This window comes from Typopeltis vanoorti, chromosome 4 (assembly GCF_054136105.1).
Source record: "Typopeltis vanoorti isolate ZY-2024b chromosome 4, IOZ_Tvanoo_1.0, whole genome shotgun sequence".
In the NCBI taxonomy this organism is placed as follows: domain Eukaryota; kingdom Metazoa; phylum Arthropoda; class Arachnida; order Uropygi; family Thelyphonidae; genus Typopeltis; species Typopeltis vanoorti.
Window position 1 is genome coordinate 10,723,330 of NC_143552.1, and position 17,074 is coordinate 10,740,403.

The following is a 17,074-nucleotide window of genomic DNA, read 5'->3' on the forward strand; positions in this document are numbered from 1 at the left end:
GTGAATCCCACTTAAGTGTCTGTAATAGTTCTGATCTGCTTTCAGCAGAAAATCTAATTTGCATGATCACTTTCCCTTTATCATTAACATTTAATCTATAAGTATAAATTTCCAGTTAAATTCCCTTAAGTGTCTTCTTAGACTTTCATAATTTTTCTTACTTATTCCTTTCACTCTTGTTTCGTAATGATTATTTCAGAAAATAACATTATGATTAGGGATGTGCCAAATGTTCAGTTTTGCTTCATTATTCGGCACTATTCTCAAATATATTCTTTTTCAACCAAACAGTAGAAAGCTTTGGTATTCAGACAGCTGAAGCAGAAAAATTGGCAAAATGTGTTACATTAAACACAATTTGTGTTTATATATAATGGCTTGTTGCATTTACTATATACACTTTCTTTGATGGTTTTATTTTAGTTTATATTATGCAATCTGAAAAGTTGTTTATATTATGAAGTATTAAACTTTTTCTTAAAATATTGAAAAAGAGTAGTTTTGGCCATAAATAATAAAAAATGCAGTATTTGGAAATTTTATGATTTATGTGAAGAGTGAAAATTTACAAAATGTAAAATATACAAACAACAAAATATTATTATTATTATTATTATACATGTATCTGCACAGAGTCAGATGACTAATTGTGGGCAGTCCATTATGTACACACTAGCCATCATTCACACAATACCTATCATACCTCCCCATAAATTCATTCATTGAAAAAAACACCTGCAACCACCTCTGACAACCCATTCACCACCCTCTAAACAAAAATCTAGTCCTAAACAACCTTGCTAACCACATTCTTCCACATCTTCCACTGGTGACCCTTGTTTTCTCCCTTCTTGTCATATACTGAAAAAAAGTCTTCAGCGTCAATCCTATAAAACACCTTTAATAACTTAAATCCATCTATCATGTCTTCTCTTTTTTATCTGTCAGCTAATTTTTGAAGCCTACAGACCATCAATCTATTCTCATAAGGAACATTCCACAGATCTGCTACAATCTTTGTAATTTATCTCTGAATTCTCTCCACAACTTTTTCATTCCCAGAGAATATCCAGATCTGTGTGCAGTAATCCAGATGTGGCCTTATTAAAGCCTTATAGGGAAACAATAACTTCTCTATTCCTGCTTGTTAGTATGTCCTTCAACAACCATGTAATCTGATGTCCTGTTTTGGTTACCTTCACAGTATGCCCTCTAAACTTCAACTCCTTGTCCACAATGACATCCAAGTCCCTGGACTCATCAGTTTCTATCAATGTAGTACACAGCTTCTAATCTCTTCCAAAGTGCACACCTTAAACTTGGCACATTAAACTGGTAGTCATTTATCTTTGCCCATTCTACTAGTCTAAGTCTTCTTGCAGGATCTCTGCATCGCCTTCAAACAAATTGGCATGAAAATCAGCAATATAGAAAAATAAATAAATAAAAAACTATGAAAATAGGCAGTAGCATAGAAAACTTGACTGCATTCTGAATGGAGATCCTACAGAACAAGTAAAATATTTCAGCTATTTAGGCACAGTTTTTAGTGAAAATGACAGGTTAAATCTGAGAATAAAGAAAGAATAAGCAAAGCTGGTATGGTGGGTAGCCAGCTGAATAAATTTATATGGAATAAGAACAAAATTAGCCAAAACACCAAACTAGAAGTATTCAAGACAGTGTTCAAGCCAGTTTTAAGTTATGGACCTGAGAGTTGGGTTAGAAATAAAGCACTTAATCAAATACTAGAGACTGCAGATATGAGAGTTCTTAGAAAAATTAGGGAACTGAACAGATGGCATCAGTGACAGAATCATATTAAAAATGAAGATATTAGAAAGGAACATGACGTTGTTAGCATTCAAGAATGTGTAAGCAGAGCTAATCTGAGGTTGTATGGCCATTTAATAGAAAATGGTGAGGAAAGGTTAGGCAAAACAGGTGTATGATACCAAGATGGCAGGAAATAAAAGCAGTGGAAGACCAAGGTCTAGGTAGATTGATTCAGTCAAAAGTTGCTTAGAAGCATTAAATATGACAATATTGGAATGCTGATAAGTAATAGACTAATTTGGAGGAAAATTATGGATAGGAGGTTAATAATAATGTAAACTTAATCATGTAGTACTGTCATAGTAACCCGAACACCCGTTTAGGGTATATATCAGGAAATTGATGATGAAATTATTTTTATGCAAATATTCAATTGTTTGCTGATGATGATATAAACTTGGAAGAACAATAATAAATGATGATGATGTGGAGATCCTGCAGGATCATTTAAATAGACTAACAGTATGAGTAAAGGTAAATGGCTGCCAGTTTAATGTGGCTGGGATGGAACTGAACTGCCAGAAACTGATAAGGCTGGAGTCTTAGGGTGGTTGTTGAAAAACACTCTAACAATCAAGAATAGAGAAATTATTGTTTCTCTTTATAAAGTCTCTTCTGGACTACTGCATGCAGATCTGGACACCCAGATTCCTTGGAGATAAAGAAGTGGTGGGGAAGATCCAAAGAGAATGGCAAAGATTGTGGCAGGTCTATAAAATGCACCTTATGAGAATAAATTGAATATCTGTGGGCTTCAAAAACTAGCTGATAAATGAAAAAGAGGAAACATGATAGAAGCATATAAGTTATTATTATCATTATTATACAGGTCTCCATGAAGTCAAAAGACTTATCATGGGAGGTCCTTCCTAGAAAACACAAAGTCTGTCATACCACTCCTTGAATTCATTGACTGTTCATGCTCTCACCACTCTGTCAGGCAGTGTATTCTATGGTTCAACCACCCTCCATGCAAAGAAATCACTCCTCACCCTCTTGCTCACAGCTTCCTTTCGTAACTTCCAGGGATGGCTACTTGTCCTCGTTCCTTCTTCCTGTTCCTATAAAGGGATTTTATAGGATTGACTCTGAAGACATTTTTTGGTACATGGCAGGAATAGAGAGAACGAGGGGTCATCCATGGCATTTGTGTAAGAGTGTGATTAGCAGGGCCGGCAGAAGTGGGCCTTCAGTGCAGGCAGGCAGCACTACAAGGTGGACGGCGTTTCGAAGTGTTAGTATGAAGTTTCATTCTTTCTTTACATTTTTGTAAACAAATTAAGTAATAATAATTAGGTAAGTCAATATAATTGCTGCAAATTTACAGTTACAAATTTCCAAAAAATTCTTGTAAATTCTTTCCACATGATTGTGACAAAAATAAATAAATAAAGTGCCATTTGGTTGGAGGTGCCCATTTCAGCTTTGCAGGCGGGCGACGTCCAGCCTGGCGCCGGCCCTGGTGATTAGCAAGGGTGTTTGGACTAGATTTTTTGCTTGGAGGGTGGTTTTGAATGGGCTGACTGTGGTGGTTCTGAGTGCTTTGTCAGTGAATTGACTCTGATTTTTATTATCATTGTATAATAATAAAACTCCTCCTTTGGCTGTGCAGTATAGTGACTATGGAGAAAGGGTGTTTCCACTATACATGTTTGTAAATTCCAGTTCTCTCTAAGGGGTGCTTAAGGGTCAAAGTTGTATAACTGACCTCCACATAGCTTTTAACCACCTTACCGACCATTATGATCAAATATGCATCCTTATACGTTTTATATCTATCATATATTTCAATGATGGATATGAATGTAATAATAATTAGGAATGTAATATCAGTGGAATTACAATTTTAATATGCACTTTGCATCCATGATAATCTTGACATCTATAGACGTTTTGGATGGTAACGTGGTTAAAGGAATGCAGAAAACTGACCAGGACTACTGACCTAATATCCAATCCTTCGTTCTCATGGTATACCCTGTTACGTATCTACCTGTATACTGAATGAATGGGGATGAGCTGGCAATTTGGGACTTAGCTGACCAAATTCTATTCTTATTGGCTTAAATCACAATATAAAATTATGGTACAGCATGATAGAATTTAATGCTGGCTGGAGCATCACCTGGTTAAACAAGGTCCTTGTTGTTTTCACCAGAGTACGGCAAACAGTGAAAAAAAAGTTAGTTACTGGAACAGATTGTGAAACAAACAGAGTACAAGATCGGTACTATCAACATAAGAAGCCTGAATGGCAAAGTAATGGAGCCAGCTGAGTAATTGAATAAGTACCAGATCGAATAATAGGGGTGACAGAAACAAAAAGACAAAAACTGGAGAGATCTTTCTAAGGCAATAAATACAAAATGTTGTATTCAGGCAATGACAATCAGAGGAAAGAAGGAGTAGCTATAGTATTCAACACTGAATACGAGGCTAATCTTCTGGAATGGCAGGCAATATCAAGTAGATTGATGTGGGTAAATATCAGAATGGAGAACTAGACAATGAGACGTATTTGTGCATATGGTCCCACAGAAGGTTCTACTAAATTAAGAAGTGGAAGAATTTTTTTGAGCCTTTAGAGAAGGCAGCTGAAAAAAGAAAAGTTGGTCCTTGTTGGGGATCTAAATAGCAGAGTACAAAATGATTGTCACACATAAAAAAATATTTTGGGAAAATTCGAAGAGAAGAGCAAAGTTAATAATAATGGCAAATACCTGTTGGATTTCTGCACAGGACATGGACTGGTTAATACTACACCATGTTCCAACATAAAAATGTTCACAAATTCACATGAAGAGAAGAAACAAGGAATAAGAAAAGTCTCATTGACTATGTTATTGTTGGTAGCAATGTTTTCTCACTGGTGCAGGACACTACAGTGTACAGAGGATTTGAAATTGGAAGTGATCACCATTTAGTCTTGATCAGGATAAAATTGAATTTCATATTGAAAAGAAGAACATGTAAGAAAGTTTTAAAGCGAATAAAAGATGAGCAGCTCTGAGATGTGAACTGTAGACTAAAATACATAAACATTATTCAAGAAAAAATGAAAGAGTTTGAGAACAGGAACCAAACCTTGGAGATTCATAGCAATTCCTGAAGAAAACAGTGATTCATCCAGAGAGAGGCATGTGGTGAGGTTGTCTGCAAGGACACAAAAATCACAACTCCATGGTGGACACAGGAAGTTAAAGAGGCAGTGAAAAAGAAAAATATATCAAAAGTTCTTGGCAAATAAGTCAGCTTGTGCTGACTTATTTGCCATGGAACATAAGTCATGGAAGCATAAAAGTCATAGGAAGGATTTGGTAAGAACACAGAAAATAAATATCAAGAATGTGACAAGATATTTTGGAGGTTGTTGAAAAAGCTCAGAAATGGAGGAAAGAGTGTTGTAAAAAGAATTACTGATGATGAAGGTAACATTAATGTCACCTTCATCATCAGTAATTCCATATCATTATTCCATACTTGATGTATGGAATGATTACATCGAAAAATTGCTAAAGGAAACAATCAGTGACAGCACAGTGGTAAAAAAACACTGACCAGCCATGCAATCAGGAATACATATCCATATTTGAATTAGAAAAATCTACCAAAAGCCTGAAATGTGAAAAGCATCTGGAGTAGATGGCATTTGACCAGAAATGCTCATATATGCATAGTTCAGAAGGCCTGACAGAGGGACAAATTCCAGAGCTCTCATAGTACCTACAGGGTGTTCGGGATAAATTTGACATATTTATAATTAATTATATTTTTCCGTAAGTTACATGTATTAACACACACTTCTCTTCATTTAAAAGTTTGGACCCTTCTTCATTCATATACAAGATGTCAGAAAGAATGGATAGCTGGAACCCACCTGAATCATGGAAGAGAGTAACTTGTATCATGATGATTCGTGCCCGCCATCAAAATAAGGATATTACGACTGCTGCCCAATGCTCCCTGAATACAGTAAAAACAATCAGGCATGAACTAGAGACTTGCAATGGTGACTACGAGGATGTAGCAAGAAGAAAGATCCCTAGCAGACGATCTGATTGCGTTCGTACAGCAGAATTCCTCGCAAGTCTGCAGGAACAGGTGTTGAAGAACCCTGGCATTGGAATTCGGGCTTTGTTCGTGGAGTTGCTAACTGTAGTCAAGCCCTGGATAACAAGGGTAGCCAATGGTAGGCCGTATGTATGGCAGCAGGATTCGGCCCCTTGCCACACCTCTGGGAAAAGTCAAAAATGGTTGTCTGAAAATTTCTACGACTTCACCAGTCCAAATGTTTGGCCTCCAAACTCCCCAGACCTTAACCCCATGGATTATTTTGTATGGGGCGCAGTTGAAAAAGACACCAATCGCACTTCCAGTAATACAAAAGCCCAGTTAATGGATAAAATTAAAACAGTTTTTGCGGCCCTTCCCAGGGAGACTGTAGCATCAGCTTGTTCGAGGTTCCGAAGCAGAATTGAAGCTGTGATCGATGCTAATGGTGGTTATTTTGAGTAAATCTTGTTGATAGTATTGTAATTAACTCTGCCTGTAATGTTTTTTTGTCAATTCATTAAATTTAATAGATACAAAGAAGATTTTCTTTTTCCTTACGAAACTGTCAAATTTATCCCGAACACCCTGTATATATAAAAAGGGAAATAAAACTAAATGTGAGAATTGCAGAGGTATTTCCCTACTAATATACCTTATATACCTGGTAAAGATTTATGCAAGTATACTTGAGAAACAGTTGAGAAGGATTGTGGAAGACAAAGAGAAACTTGTTGAAGAACAAGCTGGATTCAGGCCAAATGGAGGCTGTCAGGATCAGATTTTCACTTTATGACAAATAGTTGAGAACTCATAGGAATATAACAAAGATCTGTATTTAAGTTTTGTAGATATTGAAAAGGCATATGACAAGGTCTCAAGAGAAAAGCTATTCAAAACACTACATTTGTATGGTGTCAATGGGGCATTATATCAAGCAATACTTGAGAGTTTATTTGAGTTGTAAGTCAGCAGTTAGAATTGAAGGAAGTATAGGAAGATGGTTTAGTGTTAAATCTGGTGTGAGACAAGGATGCACATTATCCCCTCTGTTATTCATTATCTATATGGATCATATTATGAAGGAAAGTGGTATTAAACCTGATATCAAAATTGGAGAAATTGTCAGCTCTTTGCTTTATGCAGATGATGATATACTTCTAAATAAATCTGGTATAAGTCTGCAAGATTCCCTGACTAAATTGAATAACTGTCGTAATAGATATGGTATGAAGGTCAGCAATAACAAGACAAAGACGATGAAAATAGGCAGAACATTGAAAATATCAAGTGCATCGTGAATTTAGGAACCTATAGAACAAGTAAAACATTTCATGCATGAGTTTTAGTGAAGATGATAAATTAAATATGGAAATGGACAACAGAATCAACAAAGCTGGTAAATTAGGAAATCATCTGAATAAATTTATATGGAATTAGACTAAACAATTAATTAGCTGTATATAGGACAGTGTTCAAGCCAATTTTAACTTATAGATCTGAGAGCTGGGTTAGAAATAAAACACTTGACCAGAGACTAGAATGCAGATATGAGAGCCCTTAGAAAGATTAAGAGTATGAATAGATGACATCAGTTTAAGTGACCCATATCTCAGTGGTATGGTCACTTAAACAGAATGGAAGAGGAAAGATTAGCATAACAAGTGTTCTCTGCTAGGTTGGCAGGAAAAACACCCAGAGAAATTCCAAGATATAGGAGGATTGATACAGTAAAAATTGCCTTAGAAGACAGAAATAAGATCTGATAATGTTGGAGTCTTGACAGGTAACAGATTGATTCGTACTCTGCTATTCAGATCCCAACAAGGACCAACTTTTCTTTTTTCATTGTGTCAGTTGAAAATTGTAGATAGGAAGTTAGTGGTGATATAAGTTTTTCATATAGTACTATCATGAGGGTTTCAGGAATTTGATGATGATGAGTACTCTCTAATTACACTAAGGACTGTAATTAACTTATTGACACTAGCTACAGCACTGTCTCTATATGTTATATTTGATGCTACAATAATCTATTTTGCTTGAAGTTGTGTGGTATGGTACCTTTTGGGGTAAATGTTTTCCTGATCATTGTCATTCCAGCACTTAGCTTTTGTTATATATTGGACCTTTTTTTTAATATTGATTAGTTTTAGATACTCACCAAATATAGAATTTTCCTTCCTTAATTATTGGTCTTGAATATAACTTGAAACAAACAGATTTTTTTAAATAGTTTTTTTTTTTTAATTTATTTATAATTTATATTAATAATATTAATATCTTTTGTCTTTAGAATACAATTTTTTTTTGTTTTAAGTTTCAAGAAAATTTCAGTTTATTATTTATTGATTGTCTTTTCATACAATTTTTTTGTAAATATAAGAAATTGCTATAGTAATAAATATCACTAAATGTGACTGGTATTTATGAAAATTATCAAATTACTGGTAATTGAAAAAAGTTAGTAAATTTTCAATCCCTAATAATTAACAAGAATATGAAGACTAGATTTTTATTTTTTATTTTTTTATGGTGAATGAAGAAATAAATTGCCAGAAGCAGTTGCAAATACAGTCATACCCCGACTTATGCGAATCCGGAGTTATGCGGTTTCTTATATGTACGTATTCGCGTCCCTCTTCACGCCTCACCACTAGTCGTATCTTTCCGGCCGCATTCGCCAGAGTGTCGCACATGCTGTGAACAAGGACTGACGTGTTTCGTGCAGTCTCCATTCATACACGATTTTTATAGTCTACAAACCTTGTGATTGCTTAACGTTCTTGATAAAAATTTTATCACATAAAAAATAATAATTTGCCCAAAAGAAGCAAGTCCGATTCTTCTACAGCTAGCAAGAAAAGAAAAACATTGATTTTGGAAACAAAACTCAACATTATTAAGGATTTTGAAGATGGAATGAAAATTTGTGAGCTAGCAAAGAAGTTCGATCTACAGGAATCCACAGTAAGAACAATCATAAAAGAAAGGTTTACAGATTTTGGAGGACATACATTCTAACAAGGAATAAAAAAATCATTAGAATCAAGGAATAAAAAAATCATTAGCTTGCTATGAAGAAATTTTACGTGACAAGAAAAAGACATTATGCCATCAGATGAATCTATTAGATTTTATGAAACCATCGACATCGAAATAACTTTCTTTTTTTTATGTATGAAAAACTACAATTATGATTATATTTCTTTTAAAAAATAGGTGTTTTTGTAAACCTTTGGTCCCAATTAAGTAATATTTTGTATGTTTGTATGTATAAACTACATGCAAAATTATACCCCGAGTTACGCAAATTCGACTTGCATGCTTTTTGTTGGTCCCACCTACCGCGTAATTTCAGGGTATGACTGTACTTTGTTAATAAATGAGATTAAAGAGAGGGATGCTTGTGGTGATGGTTAGTTTGGGCTTTCTCTGATGGGTCTTCAACTCCATACAGATACTCTGTTGATAAGAATAATAATGTCAGTTGAATCTGCCCTCCTCCTTTACATATGAGATGCTTTTTAAGGGTTTTAAAGAAATTACAAATGCAGATGTATTTAAAATATTTCCCATAATTCTTCACAGGAACTAATTGTTATAGTAAAATTTTGAGGGTTAATTTTCAAATTTATTTTTTCTGGCAAATCAATTTCATGGAATAAATCCATTTCTGATCTATTCTGCATTAGAATCTTACTGTATTATATTATTATTTCTTATTTATCAGCTTTTTTTTCCCTCAAAATTTTATATTATATTATTATTTTTTATGGCAGAATTGAAAAAAAATCCTGTGGAGGGATTCTCAGCTGGTCTGATAGATGATAATGATATATATAGGTGGGAAGTGCTTATCATTGGTCCTCAGGACACACTTTAGTAAGTACATAATTTCGTACTTTTTTTTCCTATTTGAATTGGAGAATGATTTTTTTTTTAATATAGATTGTTGCTGATCATTCTTTTTATGATACATGCTAGCCATGTTTGAACACGTAAATACTGATGTAGTTCTTTGTTGAATTTCTGCACATTTTGTACCATCACTCTACACAAATGAAAATGCTGCACTCTGTTCTTTGGTATATACAGGGTGGTTCAAAATTCCACTTACAAACTTTGAGGGGAGGTAGAGAACATCAAAATCAACCATATTCACATAGGAAAGCATGGCCGGAAATGCTGCCCGAAAGTGATAGGTGGCGCTGTTCACCAGCACTCCAGGTTAGCAATTGGGGCTTCTTCATTCAAGCTTTCGACGTCGTACGAAGAACATGTGTCATTTTACAAACACTGAGATGGCAGACATGCACCTCGTTTATGGGGTTAGCTGATTGGACGAGCCGCTGTACGAATGTATCGCAAAAGGTACTCAAACAGACATGTACCACATCACCAAATATTTGTGCATTTGCATCAAAATTTGTGTGACTATGGATCATTCAGGGATCGCAGGCATGATAGTGGGTGGCCACGATCAATGCGAAATCCTGCCATGGAAGAGGGAGGTTTTGTCTGCGATGGGCAATAATCCAGAGACAAGCACATGTGCCATTGCCTCTGCTATAGGAGTATCTCGATCCAGTGTATTGTGCGTTTTGCACTCTGAGTCCTTACATCCATTTCATCGGCAACGGGTCCAGTTACTGATGGGTGAAGATTATTGTCGATGTGTGGAATTCGCGCAGTGGTTTCTGCAGAAAAGTGCCGTAGACCTGGATTTTTCAACGTGTTTTGTTCACGAATGAAGCTTCATTTACCCGTGAAAGGGTCTTCAATCGCCACAATGCTCAGGTGTGGGTCCATGAGAACCCACATGCTGTGTGATCACTTGCCCACGCATTAACAACGCTTCGCCATTAATGTGCGGGCAAGTATCATTGCTGACTGTTTAGTCTGCCCATACCTGTTACCTCCCTGACTGGACTCCCAGAAGTATCGGACCTTTCTGGAAGAAGTTCTGCCGGATTTACTGAACAATGTTCCAATGACTGTGCGTCGGCAGATTTCGTTCCAACATGACGGGGCTCGATGGATTGGGCATGGTGGACCTGTTGCATGGCCCCCCACACTCACCTGATTTATTGAGCATTGATTTTTTTCTGTGTGGGACCCTTAAAGCCATGGTGTACAAAACACCTCTGACATGGACCTCGTGGCAAGAATCGCCATCCCCGCTGCTAATATCCGGGAAACTCCAGGTATTTTCGAAAATGTACAGCAATCAATGTGTCATTGGTGTCAGGCATGGATCACTGCTAATGGTCATAACTCTGAGGACATGATGTGAAACCATATTATGTATCCAACTACTATTGAACTATTCAGTTACACCTAATAAAGTTTTTTACACTACTTATTGCCTTGTGTTATTTCTGTATCTTTGTGTCCCTGTTAGTACCTTTCGGTAGTATTTCCGGTCATGCTTTCCTATGTGAATATGGTTGATTTTGATGTTCTCTACCTCCCCCTCAAAGTTTGTATGTGGAATTTTGAACCACCCTGTGTAGTCAGTACATATGTTCAACACTAGGGATGTAATAAAAAAATTTATAAAATATAGATATTTCTGACTTATTCTCATACACGTATTACTCTCATTCTAATTTCTGTTAGCCTGCTCAGGACAGTTAATGCAATGCTGCATTCTGATGTGGTTGATCCAGGAAGTCTGATTCCAGAAGTGTAATATGTGATATTCATCACTAGAAATGATTAAATGCATATCCACATAAACATGTATAAGCTTCTTTTATATGCATGATCATTTTGACAGCACCTTAACTAGCTAAGCTTTTGTACAAAAACTAAAACAAAATAACACTAAAGAAACAGCAAATATTTTTCATAAATCATTGCCAATAGCAGTCTTGTTAGCAATGATGCAGACTTCTGAATTTTCCTTGTTCTTCCTTTTTCATTTGAGTGATACTTCCTGTATTTCATTATATTAGATCTTCATATGTCATGCTTTTCATTATGTCAGATAATGATTTATGGTTTTAATGGTACAAGGACAGCACAGGTCATACTGCAATGTATCAAAGGTTATAGCAGTACACAAAGTAAGACCATTACAAATGTCCATGTCTGCAACATGTCCGTTGAAGAACCGGTGCACTAACAGTTCAGCCAACCAGGCCAGCCATTATGTCAGATCTTATATATGTTTATACATATATAAGATCTGACATAAAGCTATACATGTTTATGGAAGGGCCATTTCATTCTTTGCAGTATACTCAACATTTTAAGCAAACTCGCTCTCTGTACACTAAATTACTGAAAATAAATCGTCGTCATCATCAAATTCCTGATATATTTACCTTCAAGGGTATGATATAGGTGTATCAATCCACCTATATCTTGGTGGATGTGCTTAAGGGTCAAAGCTATATAATTGAGAGGAGACCTTCACATAGCCTTTAAAGGAATGCAGAGAACTGATCAGGGTTTCTGACTTGATGTCCAATCATCACCTTTTCGTGGTGCACCCTGTTAGGTATCTACCTGGATACTGAACGAACGAGGATGGGCTGGCAATTTGGGATTTAGCTGACCAAATTGTATTCTTATTGACTTAAACCAAAATAAAAAATGATGCTACAACATGACCAAAAATAAATAAATAAAAATAATAAAAAAAAATATCATCATCATCATCAAATTTCTGCCATGTACCCTCAAGGGGTGTACAGGATATGACAGTACTACATGAAAAAATTACATCATTACTAACTTCCTATCTACAATTTTCCTCCAAATCAGTCTGTTATTTGTCAAGACTCCAACATTATCAGATCTTATATTTCTATCCTCTAAGGCACTTTGTACCGTATCAATCCACCTATATCTTGGTCTTCCTCTGGGTCGTTTTCCTGCTAACCTGGCAGAGAACTTGTTTTGCTAATCTTTCCTCTCCCATTCTGTTTAAGTGACCATACCACCTGAGATTAGCTCTGCTAATGCATTCCTGGATGCTGACAATGTCAAGTTCTTTCCTAATATCCTCATTTTTAATATGATATTACCATTGATGCCATCTGTTCACACCTCTAATCTTTCTCAGGACTCTCATATCTGTGGTCTCTAGTCTTTGGTCAAGTGTTTTACTTCTGACCCAGCCCTCAGATCCATAAGTTAAAACTGGTTTGAACACTGTCTTGTACAGCTAATTTAGTGTTCCGACTAATTTCTCTCTTATTCCATATGAATTTATTCAATTGACTTCCCACCATACCAGCTTTGCTGATTCTGTTGTCTATTTCTATATTTAGTTTACCATCTTCAGTAAAAATCGTGCCTAAGTAGCTGAAATGTTTTACTTGTTCCACAGGTTCTCCATTCACAACACAGTTGACATTTTCAATGATTCTGCCTATTTTCATTGTCTTTATCTTTTTATTGCTGACCTTCATACCATATCTATTACAACAGCTATTCAATTTAGTCAGAGAATCTTGCAGACTTGTAGCAGATTTATTTAGAAGTATAACATCATCCGCATAAAGCAAAGAGCTGACATTAACATCTCCAATTTTGATATCAGGTTTAATACCACTTTCCTTCATAATGTGATCCATATAGATAATGAATAACAGAGGGGATAATGTACATCCTTGTCTCACACCAGATTTAACATTAAACCATCTTCCTGTACTTTCTTCAATTCTAACTGCTGACTTACAACTCAAATAAAGACTAAGTATTGCTTGATATAATGCCCCATTGACACCATATAACTGCAGCGTATTGAATAGCTTCTCTCTTGGCACCTTGTCATATGCCTTTTCCAGATCGACAAAACTTAAATACAGATCTTTGTTATATTCCCATGCTTTCTCGACTATTTGTCATAAAGTGAAGATCTGATCCTGACAGCCTCTATTTGGCCTGAATCCAGCTTGTTCTTCACCAGGCTTTTCTTTTACAATTCTTCTCAACCGTTTCTCAAGTATACTTGCATAGATCTTGCCAGGAACACTCAGTAGGGAAACACCTCTGTAATTCTCACATTCAGTTTTATTTCCCTTTTTATATATGGGTACTATGAGAGCTCTACTCCAATCATCAGGAATTCGTCCCTCTGTCCAGGCTTTCTGAACTATGCAGTGCAGCCACTGTAAGACTTTCATACCACCATACTTCAGCATTTCTGGTCGAATATCATCTATTCCTGCTGCCTTTCCACATTTCAAGCCTTTGATGGCTTTTTCTACTTCAAGTGTGGATATGCCCCATTGACACCATATAACTGCAGTGTGTTGATTAGCTTCTCTCTTGGCACCTTGTCATATGCCTTTTCCAAATCGACAAAACTTAAATACAGATCTTTGTTATATTCCCATGCTTTCTCGACTATTTGTCGTAAAGTGAAGATCTGATCCTGACAGCCTCTATTTGGCCTGAATCCAGCTTGTTCTTCACCAAGCTTTTCTTCCACAATTCTTCTCAACCGTTTCTCAAGTATACTTGCATAGATCTTGCCAGGAACACTCAGTAGGGAAATACCTCTGTAATTCTCACATTCAGTTTTATTTCCCTTTTTATATATGGGTACTATGAGAGCTCTACTCCAATCATCAGGAATTCGTCTCTCTGTCCAGGCTTTCTGAACTATGCAGTGCAGCCACTGTAAGACTTTCATACCACCATACTTCAGCATTTCTGGTCGAATATCATCTACTCCTGCTGCCTTTCCACATTTCAAGCCTTTGATGCCTTTTTCTAGTTCAAGTGTGGATATGTATTCCTGACTGCATGCCTGGTCAGTGTTTTTTATCACTGTGCTGTCATTACTGCTTGTTTCATTTAGCAGTTTTTCAAAGTATTTACTCCATACTTCAAGGATATCTTTTTCTCCCATTTTCATGTCACCCACCTTTATCATCTCTAACTCCTTTTACAGCACTCTTTCCTCCATTCCTAAGCTTCTTCAACAACCTCCAGAATATTTTCCCACCTTCTTGATATTTATTTTCTATATTCTTGCCAAAGTCCTCCCATGACTTTTGTTTAGCTAGTTTTACACACTGTTTAGCTTTCTTACATTTGTCTCTGTATTCTGTAAGAGTAAAAGCTGACTTATTTGCCAGGAACTTTTGATATGCTTTCTTCTTTTCCTTCATTGCCTCTTTAACTTCCTGTGTCCACCAGGGAGTTTTGATTTTTTTTTCCTTGCACACAACCTCACCACATGCCTCTCTGGCAGAATTAATCAATGTTTTCTTCAGAGTTTGCCACTGAATCTCCAAGGTTTGATTCCTGTTCTCAAACTCTTTCATTTTCTTTTCAATAATCTTTCTGTATTTTAGTCTACAGTTCACATCTCAGAGCTGCTCAACTTTTATTCGCTTTAAAACTTTCTTACATGTTATTCTTTTTAATATGAAATTCAATTTTATCCTGCTCAAGACTAAATAGTGATCACTTCCAATTTCAAATCCTCTGTACACTCTGGTGTCCTGCACCAGGGAGAAAACATCACTATCAACAATAACATAGTCAATGAGACTTTTCTTATTCCTAGCCTCTTCTCTCCATGTGAATTTGTGCACATTTTTATGTTGGAACATGGTGTTAGTAATAACCTGTCCATGTCCTGAGCATAAATCCAACAGATATTTGCCATTATTATTAGCTTTGCTCTTTTCTCCAAATTTTCCAAAATATTTTTGTATGTCTCACAATCATTTCCTACTCTGCTATTTAGATCCCCAACAAGGACCAACTTTTTCTTTTTCATTGTGTCAGTTGCTTTTTCTAAAGCGTCAAAAAATTCCTCCACTTCTACCTTAGTAGAACCTTCTGTGGGACCATAGGCACAAATAAGTCTCATTGTCCAGTTCCCCATTCTCATATTTGCCCACATGACTCTACTTGAGACTGACTGCCATTCAAGAAGATTAGCCTCGTATATTGTGTTGAACACTATGGCTACTCTTTATATATATAAAAGTTTCCATAGGTATAATTTGGCATTGGTTAGAACAGGTTCTAAAGAGGCACAGTTCTAAAGAATGTTCACTATAGTGAATTATTTTTGTGATGCCTCCTAGTTTACCACAGTGACTGTTGACTATATTATTTATTTCAAGAGCATGCTGAAAAGTATTTCCCCTTAAAACTAAATTATATTTGTTCACTAGACGTCCCACTCCTTGATGTGTAGTTCATTTTTCATTTAAAGACTTTGGATTATAATGCTGAAAATAGCACTTTTTCATCTAATGGCATAGTGAAACAGCTTGCAGTGGTTCAGTATGTCTGACTGCAGCAGCCATTCCACCGATTGATATTTGTTAGCAAATGTAATCTGCTCTCAGCACCATTAACTCTAAGCAGTTTGATAAAACACTACAAAAATCAAAGCCACTGTTCACCCTAACATACCATACCTTTTCCTCCATCATGACAATGCTTGCCCTCACAGCATTGCAACATGACTGCAGAGATTTGCTGTCTTGATTTCAGACTAGGGCCATCATCCATAGAAACCTGGTGGCCCAGAATTGGTTCTATCTGATTTCCATCTCTGCTTGAAACTGAAGGAATATTTGCAAGGACTTCACCCTTTGGCAGAATCATTATAACTACTGGAACATTGACAGAAGTATGTGGACTTTATAGATGATTATATTGAGAAATTGGTTAAATTTGTAGAATCAACTTCTGCAATAATGAGGTATGTAATGATAGTACAGTGATCTATGTAATTCTGATTGCATTACACACATTTTTTTTTGGTCTACACGCATCGTTGGTGTTCACCAGAAAGCAATTCAGGTTTGCTCAAGTATTGAATAAGCTAGCACTGATATATGCACCTAATATGAGCATGGCTGCCATAAGCAGCCAGAAATATGAAAAATGCTATCTGGCTAACCTGACAACCAAGGGTAGTAAAGAGGAACACCCAGAGTGCAGACCACCTAAGCCAAAATCCCAGAAAGTGATATTTCAAACTGATCGGTTCCTCTTTTCTTATATGATATTAAACTGATTATGAATGGATGATGAAAAATGGCAGACTGGTAACACCTGAAGAAGATCTAATTGAAGTATTTAATAACAATTCATCAAGATATTTTATCCCCATAAGCATGATGTGAAATGTGGACATTAGGAATTGTTTAGAACTAAAAAGTGTTGAAGAAATGCTTATAAATTCTTTGCTTGAAAG

At 36.0% G+C, this 17,074-nt stretch overlaps 1 protein-coding gene across 2 annotated transcripts in view; it reads left to right on the plus strand.

Moving 5' to 3' along the window:
- LOC150107101 (ubiquitin-conjugating enzyme E2 G1-like) overlaps window positions 1–17,074 on the plus strand; it is a 182,470-nt gene that overhangs the window by 12,422 nt on the left and 152,974 nt on the right. For both annotated transcript variants that reach the window (XM_090391001.1, XM_090391002.1), the window contains exon 2: window positions 9,669–9,771. In XM_090391001.1, the coding sequence (XP_090247127.1) occupies window positions 9,669–9,771 (103 nt within the window). The remainder of the gene's footprint in view (window positions 1–9,668; window positions 9,772–17,074) is intronic.